The sequence below is a fragment of the Topomyia yanbarensis genome, chromosome 3, assembly GCF_030247195.1.
Source record: "Topomyia yanbarensis strain Yona2022 chromosome 3, ASM3024719v1, whole genome shotgun sequence".
NCBI classification, from domain to species: domain Eukaryota; kingdom Metazoa; phylum Arthropoda; class Insecta; order Diptera; family Culicidae; genus Topomyia; species Topomyia yanbarensis.
Genome location: NC_080672.1, coordinates 54,499,372 through 54,511,265, shown reverse-complemented (window position 1 = coordinate 54,511,265; position 11,894 = coordinate 54,499,372). Strand labels below are relative to the sequence as shown.

The window sequence follows — 11,894 nt, the reverse complement described above, 5'->3', positions numbered from 1 at the left end:
AATTATGTGTTTTGTTATCGTTGCCTGACGTCATTCTTTATTGTTATGTATGGTATCTTTTCCTGCAGTGTGACGATGCGAGTCAAGCGATGAACGAGCGGCGAAGTATTGTGAACGGAATAAAGGGTTCGTCTCTTTTCGGCCACTGTTGTCTTTTAAAGATGCGAGATTGGCACATGTTGGATAGAGTGCGCGGTGAGTTGATTATCAAAACACTTCCGTACGTGTGAATTGTACCATCACTGTAGCCAGTAGCTTCCATCAACGAACAAAGAGACACCATTGCAGGCCAACGTTAGAAATGTTAATTGGAAATTCCGTGACGGGGCTGACCCGTAAACAGCCTTGAGATTCAGCGAGTTTGTACAATGATTTCCGTGGTTGCTGACCATCACCGAAACGAGACCTAATGTAATAAAAGCAAACTTGAAACTATCCCTGTGGGGCATGAGCGGACACGGAACAAACTGCTCTAAGCTGGCTTTACGTTCATTAGAACGCAATAACTAATTGTTCGCAATGAAAACAAGTTACAACCATGACGGTACTGGTTATTTTTCGAAAGACAGAAAAATCTCCAGGTGTGATTCCAGTGATGTATACCCGATCAGAAAGTCGTAACAGAAAGCAATCAAATTTATATCTCATGTTGATATTTATTACTCACAGTGCTATCTTTATGATATCCCAATCAGCAATGCAGGTAAGCTTATATCAAGATTATATCTTTTGGCGATATCATTGGATATTAATATTAATGTACGCAATATTCTTTCACAATTATCTTTGAACGCTAACGGTAAACTTTGAAGGATCGTTACATTACACAAAAGGCCGTGTATTTGCAAATACACTGAAGTTTCTTTTAAACGGACCACTTCAATATAAACTGTGGTAATACTACACCTGAATTATTTGATGTTTTCCTCTGTTGTGACAATCTGAATAGCGTCCAAATTTCCTCAATACCTAAAACAAAGTATAACAAATACTTAAAAATAGTCGTTGAACCTAACTATTTATCCGTTACGCAGATTTCCTGTCCGAAAAAAAATGAAGTGCAGTGCTGATCCATCCACTATAGCGCTCTCTGACATTGCAGCTCTCCGAACATTTATCTACGTAACCGCATAATAGAAACCACTCATCATAGCTTGATCCCTTCGTAGTAAGTAGAGGACGCTTAGAATCCACCGTTCCGTGGAAAATAGCACGAAAACCGGAATTTCCTGTCCAGATTTTTTAATAAGTGCATGTTTGTTTACATGGACTTCGGCAACGCTATGGCATACGCAGGTCTGACAAGAGGGGAGGGGGGACGTGGTGTATTCCCCCGAGGGGGCCCGGACTTTGAACAGAAGGAATGATTTTGTCAAATATTATTTCAATAACAATTTATTTGAAAATCCAATCAGAGTATCAATATTGACGAATCCCGCGCCAACTTGAATAAATGTTGGCAGCACACTCTCAGGTTTTAATGAAACTTTCTGTACATGAGAAATTTGTCACAAAAAGCCACTTTGCATACCTCGTTTTTTTTTTAGAGTTGTCCTACTGGAACTGTAGAGCTCCCCGTCAGAATCACATACTACAATGTGCAGACGAGACAGGCAATGTTGCCCACTAAAACACTGCATTAGGCCAATTGTAGCGGGCCGTGATTCTGAATGTGATATTCATTGTACGGTTCAGGTATGTGCGGGCGCAGGGACTCGCGATCGCGTGTATCATCGCGAACAGCTCGAGCATTTGTACGTTAACGTGTTCGATCGCGTGTGCGTTTGTATGTCGTGTGTGCTAACGTGTATTTAGCTTCGCGTGTATGAATTCTATTTTGTAAAAGTGTGCCTTTCGCATATTCGCGTGTGTTCTTGGATAATCGCGCGCGGATCGTGAATCTAATACTTTACTTTTTGGTGTACTGCTAAGATGCTAAAAGAGTGTGAGATCTTCCATATCACATCCATATTCTGATAGTTAGTTTTTGGTGTACAATTCACATTCTGACAGGGAGTAAGTTACCCCATATCACTAGAGTCCTCGGTCATGTCGCCATGTAACGTGGTGTCCAGTGGATATGAGAGCTTTCTTTTTTTAATTGATCCAATTGGAGGCATGGACCCAGTCTGCTGATATCAAGGATAGAAACATCCGGAAGTGACCCATTCATGATCGTGCGAGTGCGGGAGTTTTTAAGTACACGCTTGAAACCGCGTTTGAAAATTTATAGGAGCTGAGACTTTATCACCGGGATGTTATCATGTTATCGAGATCGCGGATGTAGATGCCGGGGATGGTCGCGAAGGGCTCAAGCATTTGTATATTAACGTGTTTGTCACGTGTATGTGACTTCGCGTGTATAATTTTGATTTTATACCGATGTAGCGTGTATTCTTGTTTGATCGCGCGCGGACCGTGAATCTGATGCTTAATTTTTAGTGTATGGTACAGATGGTAGTCCGTTTCCCCGTATCACTTGAGTTCCAGGTCATGTCACCATGGAACGTGTTGTTCAGTGAATATGAGCGTCACTTTTTTGATTGGTTCAACTGAAGGCATTAGTCCAGACTGGTAAAACTTTCGGACGTGACCGTTTCATGATCGCGCGAGTGGTGGGTTAATGTTTGAGACCGCGTTTGGAAGTTTAAAGATGCCACGTTTACTTAACTACCGGGGTGTTTTCATGTAGGCGAAATCGCGGGCGTAAGTATATGTGGATTATTGCAATTGCATGGTGGATTATTGCAATTGCATGTGCCCAGGCTTGTGTTATCGCGAAGGCCACGAGCGTTTGTACCTATGAGTATAGATAGCGTATAGTAGAGATATACTAATAAAAGGAATCATAACATGCCGAATAAAAAGTGTATAAATTGAACAATATTATTTTGGTAGACATAAATAACAAAAAAGCAAACTAATAGATGTACAAAAGAAACAGACTAATGAAATAGAATAGAAAAACACATGTAACATGCAATCAAACTTGTCTAAATGCAGCAAATGTTGTATATTTAACATTAACGACAATTGCATGCTGTTAGATTTTCATCATGCTATGCTGGCCGGGAATGGATGACTCACGCGGTGCGTCGGTAAATTTATTTTACCCTAATTTATATAACCCGACTTTTCCGAATGAATAGAACCAAATGCTCAGATTGATCACCAGAAGTATTAGCCACTATTCTATCATATACGTCAGCTCTGCATCCATTCACTGACCCAACTGTCACAAATACTCAGACGAATACATACATAGATAGACATACGACTAGCACATAACAGTTGTACACTAGTACGAAAAACTACCATTATCACAAAGCTACAACTAATAGGTTTCTACTTATTCTACTTTATTAAATTAATTTAATTATTAAATTAATTTAATTATTAAATTAATTTAATTAGTCTATGCACGATGACGAAGTCGGCCGATAAATGGACACACAATGACTCCATCTGTGAGCCCCGTCCACGAATACCACCAATAGAACAATATTTGCAAACACGGCATACAGCAAAAGTCAATCTACGTCGATCTGCCAGCCGGCCACGTCACCGCGCATAGACCAGTGGTTTAGCGCTGGTATGCGCAGGTGCAGAGTATGAAGAAACATATAACATAAAAAAGGCGCATAAACCCTCTCGGTCTCCTCGATGCACAACTATCGAGGCGTAATGCAATACCCATCTTAAAGGAATTGTCTGTCAGAGGTTCTGTAGGACTGATGCACGCAATATGCTTGACGATGTTTGCAATACCGTCAAACCCCTAAACCTTGGGGAGGGAACTTTGCATACTTTGTTTTTCCAAAAATAATCTAGACTGTCTTTTGAAAAGGGTCAAACTTTTTTTACCAATTTTTTTTTCAAATGACTATAGTCTAAAAATGACTAAAAAATCCTACAAAAAATTGTTGTGGAAGTGATTTTCACAAAATTTGTTAAATTTTTGAATGAAAATATTGAAAAAATTCTTAATTGTCTCCTACACTGAAAACAATCGATTTAAAAAATTTAAAGTCGTTTTTCTGAAAAAAAAAAACCATCTTTCATTTTGATGAAATGTTGTTCCAAGATAGATAATTATGTTTTCTACCTACCGTCAAAAATTCAAGCTGGGTACTTTCAAAGAAAAAAAGTTAAAAACTTTTCCTTGTCCCAACAAATTTTCTTTTTCAGTGTATTTTCATCGAAAACTAAACCAATGAAAGTAAAAATCGTGTCAGAATCTAATTTCCCAACTGCTAGTTGCCTGATACATGCAAAAAAAATCAGTAACGAATTTGCTATATATTCATAACAAACTTGAATGAAGACTGATTTATTTATTTTATTATTTTAATTTATGTTAATCATTCTATCCCTTTTATGAATAACTTTTTTAGACTAGTAAAAAAAGTTAGAGGTTTTAAAAAGGTTCTTTCTTGAACCAGAAGTTTGTGAGTCAGATTTGGAAGACCAAATAAAATTGTTTTTGTTTAATTTTCGTAACTGTTCGACAAGTGATGGACAATTTTCATCAGGAAAATTTTTCTCCTTTTCACCTAAAACACTAATTGACCTAATTGACCCGAAAATGTCTTATAAACACTATTTAACTCCATTAACACAGCATGTACCACAGGAAGTACCAAATGATGTGATTATCGCAAAGGACAAATCTGCGGCTAAGGTAGCAGATCCTTTGGATAATCTGATGGCAAGGGATGAAATGTGGTACAAAACCACAAACCTCATAACCTTGCACGATGGATTAAAGTTACTTTTCCAAACCAACTTTTTAAAAATATTTCACAGGTGGAAATTGGAAGCGTCAAAGTCACCACACGCAAAAATCAGCTTGGGACCGTAAATGTGGACCCAATTATACGGCCGACCGTATATTTCCTTGGGCAAATGCCAGGAACGACGGCCGAGATCGACGAGGGAGAAGATTTTCGAAGTTTCCCGGACGAAGAAATGAGAAGGGACAAAACAGCAAAGTAAATTTGTCTCATCGCCTATTTGGCGATGGAAACGGATTAAATTAATGAAGAAGGATAAAAATTTAATTATAATTGATTATAAAGTTTTGAATTAAATAGAATTGATAAATGTCAATTCCTTTCGATATTTTTACATTAAGATTTTAAGAGGGAAGAGCTGTTATGTGACGCTTTCGATAATAATATACCTCCAAACATAAATGTGTAAATTTTTAAACATTACAAAGCCCTTCGTCGATTGTCTAGTACTTCACTTTATATAACTGGTAGATGCAAAACCTGAACATTATAAACAAGTTTTCTCCTATTATCGTGAAATTCGTCTTAAATATTAATTTTGAATGGCATCAGCAATTGTGAGACAATATTGCTGTTACTCATCAACTGTATTTTCGATAGTGCAACGAAAAACATTTACATAGGCTCAGTTTCATGAATCAATGCGTTTTCGAGTTGCATGATTGAGTATTTCTCAAAAAAAAATTGTTAAGCGTTCATTAAAACAACAAGTCACTCGCTGTTTACACAAAACTCCCGGTTGCCAAAAATAGTAGACAAAGTAACTTGGTAAACCGTGCGGCCAAATTCACTGTTTTTCTCTTCGCGTGTCTTTCTATTTAAAACATGGTCTTTGACATAGAGCAGGTCTCTTTTGACAGTTAACGTTCATACCGTACAGTTCTCGACAAACATATGATTACGGCCTAAAAGCCAACTGTCAAAATCCACTTTGAATGGAAATTCCGGACAAACCGTTACCTGCCGAACACAGTTCACAACAGTTTATGAAAGAGAAAACTTTTCTCTTTCGGTTACTATAAACATCTGTGATTGGCGCGTAACGGTTTGTCCAGAATTTCCATTCAAAGTGGATTTTGACAGTTGGCTTTTAGACCGTCATCATATGTTTGTCGAGAGTTGATAGTCCGAAATCCTTGTTGGCTGTACAAGTGAAAGTTTTTATAATTTGAAATAAAAATTGTTACTTTTCACGAAAAATTCCGCCATTTTTATGGCGGCCGGTGGGTGGACCATTTTATAAAAGTGTTGAATTGGTGAAACATGCACAGTGGAAATGATTTGCTTCTCCCAAGTATCCCTTTCTTGGTTAATTGTGCATTTTCCCTTATTCGGTCAATCATGAAGTGCAACTAGGGGCAGTCTAGTTAAGCTAAGCTTATTTATTATTTTTTCTTAAATTTGGACATTTTATTTAATTCATAAATTATATTTACTTTTTATGTTATTCATTTAGCAGTATTGTTTTAATATTAAGAGCCATAGAAGATACTTTAGAAAAAGCAAGGCGGCGAAGGATGACAGTTTAGAAAAGAGTGGAAGATTAAAGTTTCTCGAAGACTTAACTCTTTGTCTCCAGGATGCATTGGTATTTTTATCATTCCTATATCCATCCAATCATATTTCATTCTACAATCTTTATAGACCGATTTAATCGCATTTTTTCTACCTAGAGTTCCACGATCTGAGAATATTTAGAAAAGCATTTAGACCCACGGAAGGTATGCTCCGAGTGACCCTAATTACTGCTCTACAAACTAGTCTTTGCAGTTATCTCATTTTTTTCCACACGTTAGTCTCTTTAGTTTTAGGCCATCATATTTTTGAAGCATAAATTATTCATGGGAGTTGAACTTCGTACAAAGTGTGTGCGACGGGTATCGGAATAATCGCCGCGCTTATAATTCCACCACAACTTCATACACATCACCAGCGAACATAACCAGTCGAAAATTAAAATTAAAAACCTTCACAAGTCGAGTGCGCGCTGTAAATCGCAGTTGGCATAATTGTGGTCGGTACGAGAGCACCACATTTGTTTAACACATGCGGTATACTGAAAAAATTGATTACAATTACGCCTATTAGTAGAAACTTTACTGCCACAGTCGACTGTAGAAAATGCAAACAGTCAATCGTGAGATAAGTTTTATGAATACCTGCCCCACCTGATTCGGGCAGCTTGTATCTGTCTGAGCTCTCATTTGATTGATTGATGGTTTAATTTTCCTAATTGTAATTTTCGTTGAATCTTGTTAAAATTGAACCCACATTTTTTATATTGTGCATTCGTTATATTCTTCTTTTGAGAAACAAAAATGCAAAGGCAAATGAATGTTAATCAAAAGTCTGCTAACAATTTTTTGACTAATGGCACAGGCATTTGTAGTTAGACAATCAACGGCAGTGATATTTAATACAGAAAGTTTTAAGTAATCGGATATTATTGAAACTAAATTAAATTAAATTATTTGATTAAAAATATATTTTCATAGCGTTTTTGTAACATGTAAATAAACTATTTTAATGTTATTATCTAGCGGCCCTTTTCACATTCATACGCCGCGCATGAGTAGTGTTTTGTTCGCATTATGCGAGATTTCCTAAATCTGTTCCAACTGCCCACGTGTGGGAGCCGAAGTCGGCTCCATCACATACAACCTCTTTCACCAACTATAATTGATCGCTGTTCGATACTAACTGTATCGATTCTGAATGAGCATTTCGCTAGCCTAATTCTGTGCTTCTCTTTCAATTAAGCTCACCAACGTCTGATAGCTTGTTAACATAGGTATAAATATTTGCGAACGCATCTTCACGCACACTGTAACTGGATATTAGTTGTTCGACTCGGATCATCGGACCTATCTAAGGCATGTAAGACCGGTATATGGTTTTAAAATGATGTACTACTATTTACTATTATTATTATAGAGAAGCTCCGACAGGGCCGTTATCATTCTTCGGGTCCGGTTTTCTAGCTCCATCCCTAAAATGACTATTGTTTTTCCCAGCCATAGACGGTCAGTAGCGGTTAGAGAAGCTCTCGAATATTTTTATTTTTCATTACGCTATTGAACCACCGCCACGGAGTGAGAGTACGATCATCACGCGATACCGTAAATTATCGTTGGTTTATAGTTTATCTTATTTTCATGTTGCTCGGTACTCCCGTAGTACATGGTACTGTTTAGCTACAATGGGCGGTACGTTGTTTAAAGCCAATTTATGAGAAGCCGATGTTAGTGATGCTGCAGATTCTGTTCAGTTTAAATGATTTATACAATATACTTGGCTATGTTAAGGAGAGAGCATTTGATTGCTTAATTCGAGTTTATTTTCTGAAGATTCTGTTGCATACTTGCTGAGGGGTTTCGAAACCGTTTTCATGTATATTTGGATTGACAGCTCTTGTAGGTAGCCGTCAGTAGATTTATACATCAAATCAATTAAAATAAAAAAAGGTTTCTGAAGTGATCGCTAGTTACCCGAAAGACAATTTCTCCACGAAGCATTTCCACATAAAGCTCTACTTCGAAGTAGCGTGTTCCAAAATCCAGACTTCACACAAATGTTTTTCGGGTAACAGGTAATGCTATTAAACATAAATATTTACATTGTCATGTAGTGAAGAATGGCTCAGTAGTTAAAAGTATAAGGACTATCTGCACTGTCCAGCAATGACTTGACCCAATTAAAACTTGCAAAAGTGAATCGTTGTTCGAACGGGACTCCAACAGTTGAATTCTTACTATGGAAGGGGTAAGGGAGGAAGCGATTAGGTCTCCAGCAGTATGGACGCCGCAAGCTGAATGCTCCAGCCCGTTTTTAGTAACGCTTCTTCGCACTTGGTTCGATTGGCCACACCGAGGCTGTAATGAAAATAGAAGAAGGGAAAAAACACGATATAATAACAAATTTGCAGACTAATTCACAACTATGTGTGCCTTAACTCGATCGATTGAACAGTACAGTTGTAGGAAGTATGATCACTTCATTAATTTTTCTAGTGTTTGACCGTTTTACAGTCTACGGTACAGTGGCAGTGATTGGTTAATTAGTTGTGGCTATCATGCAGAAACGCATGCGCTATTTTATTCGCTAATCAAAAAATTCATTATGGTGAAGTGTGAAGTTGTGAAAGGATGACCACAGACTAACAGATATAATCAAGCATAGCAGTTTTTCACTCATAGCGCGGGTCTTTTTTTTAGAGTTATCTTACTGGAGCTGTAGAACTAGGTTCATGGAAGGGCACCCCGTCAGAAACACTCACTACAATTGCAGGCGAGACGGGAAATGTCACCCACTAAAACACCAATGTAGTATATACAGGTATGGCGAAGAGGGCTCTTTGGAATTCGTAAGATGAATCTTACATGAGTGGTGTGAGTGATCACAGAATAAATCGACTTGCTTTCGTCATACCGTTCGTTCCGCTCCCATTGAATCGTGTGAACGCTATGACGTCGACCGGATGTGCTTCTGGATTGTTTACATATTTTTGGTTGCCAATACTAGCAAAACCGCGTGTTCTGCCACACCTATATACCTATACCTCATTGCTAAAACACTGCTTAAAGTAAATTGCAGCGGACCGTGATTCTGAATGTGATATTTATTGTACGGTTCCGATATATGCGGGCGTACGTATTTCACGATCGCGAGGGGCTCGAGCGTTAACGTGTTTGATCACGTTGGCGTTAGTATGTCGCATGTGTTAGCGTGTATGTAACTTTGAGTACATAAATTCGATTTTATAACTGTGTTACCATTCGCATATTCGCGTGTGTTCTTGTATGATGACGCGCATACCGTGAATCCGATACTTAATTTTCGGTGTACGGTTCAGATGCTAGAAGAGGTCTTCCACATCACTCAAGTTTCCCGTCATATCGCCATGGGGAACGTGTTGTCATTTGAATATGAAATATGAATATGACTGTCATTTATTTATTGGTCCAACTGAAGGCATAAGCCTAGGGTGCTAGAACCGACGGTAGAAACTTCCGGACGTGACCGATCCATGATCGCGCGAGCAGGGGATTAATGCTTGACATCACCTTTGTAAATTTATAGGTGCTGAAACGTTCACTTAATTACCGGGGTATGTTAATATTGGCGAATTCGCGAGCGTAAGTATGTGTGGATAATTGCAATTGCATGTTCACGTTTGTGATCTGCTTTTTTGTATTACCGCGAAAGCCACGAGCGTTTGTACGTTTGGGATGAGAGATTGTGAACGTGTGTAGGAAAATATGCAATTGATCGTGTTAGTGACTGTTAGAATGAATCTAATTAAAGATATACTAATAAAAAAAGAATCACATACCGAGTAACAAAAATACAAATTCGTTTATTAGAAGCGTATAAATTGACCGATATTATTTTTGGTATACATGAGTAGTGGGAACGTAAATTCCTAGAAGTACAGCAGACACAGACTAATGTAGTAGAAGAAAAGAACATATGTAACATGCAATCAGACAGCTTAAACTCATCTAAATGCCAGTAAATGATATTCTTTACCATTAACGGCAATAACATTCTGTTAGAATTTTATTATGCTATGGTGACCGGAGATACCCTAATTAAACCGATTAATCCGATTTTCCCGAATGAATCGAATGAAATACACGAATAAAACATCGGAAAAAAAGTAATCAACGATTCCTAGGAAGGATTACAAATGCTGCAAAATTTCAAAATCAGTTACCTATTTCTGCTTGTATTTACCGAAACCAACATTCGGATTCACTGCCTCCTTCATTCATTAACTTTCCAACTGACTTAAATTTCATGCGGAATGGAATGCTTAAGTGCAGAGGAAATAAAAATTACTTTACCAACCAAAGCATTAATTTATTATATGGACAGTTTGAAGGCAGATGTTGGCATCTTCTACATTTTCGAGCATAAGTGAACTGCGTAATCTACATCTGGTGCACCTTTGTGCAATAATCCCTCTCAGAGCTGGCATAGAAACAAAGTTCGGCTTGCTTCTGAAACCGAACATATCCGAACCTGAATGCGCTGTATCGTGAAACCGAATAACGAAACATTTAATTCATCTCGGCGGGCATGAATTGAAATTCGTTTCTCTTTCGAGTTCATGCCGAGATGTCAATTTTTTAAGTTCTAAGGATTACTCACTATTCTATCATATACGCCAGTTCTGCATCCATTCCCTGACCCAGCTGTCACAAATACTCAGACGAACACGTAGACGTATGACGAGCACATGACAATTATACACTAATCCTAAAAGCTACAATTATTACTAAACTAACACTAATAGGCTTCTATTTTCCATTTCTTTAAGGGGGAGTAAGGGTTTCAGCGTGAAAAAAAAACACCTTTTTGCGAATTTTTTTATAACTTTGCGTGAAGCGAAGTGATGAAAAATTTTGTACCCTATAGTGTATCATTTCATTAACATGTTGCAATTTTTCTATGCAAAAATATCGACAAACGGCTCGGTGACGAAGCTTTTTGTAGAACGTCTCTGGAAAAAAACATGGTTTGCGGTGTTACCTGCCATTCAAAAACTACTTAACCGATTTCTTTCAAACTTTGCATACACATTCTATGTTAAAAATACCTAACCCCTACGTTGAGTTTTTGAGATTATTTTTCATTTAAGAGGGTGTTTACTCATAAAAAGGTGGAATTTTTCGTGAAAAATAGAAATTTTTATTCAAAATGAGTAAAAAACCCTTAATTGCAAATTTATCTCAAAAACTCAACGTAGGGGTTAGGTATATTTTATATAGAATGTGTACTGAAGCGAAGCTGACTGATAAATCGACACACAATGACTTCCAAGGCAAGCCGTACAAGTTGTTCCACAGCTTAATGATCACTGCCATTAAGCTGTTGAACAATGTTTGCAAACACGACCCACACCAAAACTAAATCCACGTCGACCCGCCAGCCGGCCCACGCCAGCGTGTGCAGGCTTGTGGTTGATCGTTAGTTAGGGCTGATGCAGAGTATGAAAAAACACAAAACATAAAAAAGACACTCTCGGTCTCCTCGAAGCATCATGGTCGAGGAATAATACAGTAACCATCTTAAAGCAACTGTCTGTCAGAGGCTTTA

General features: G+C 37.9%; 1 protein-coding gene across 2 annotated transcripts in view; it reads right to left on the bottom strand.

The window, feature by feature from the left end:
- Positions 1 to 7,255: 7,255 nt before the first annotated feature.
- The window catches only part of LOC131686737 (activated Cdc42 kinase Ack), a 77,185-nt gene continuing 72,546 nt past the window's right edge, over positions 7,256 to 11,894 (bottom strand). For both annotated transcript variants that reach the window (XM_058970675.1, XM_058970674.1), the window contains exon 6: positions 7,256 to 8,665. In XM_058970675.1, the coding sequence (XP_058826658.1) occupies positions 8,572 to 8,665 (94 nt within the window). In that variant the 3' untranslated portion in view covers positions 7,256 to 8,571. The remainder of the gene's footprint in view (positions 8,666 to 11,894) is intronic.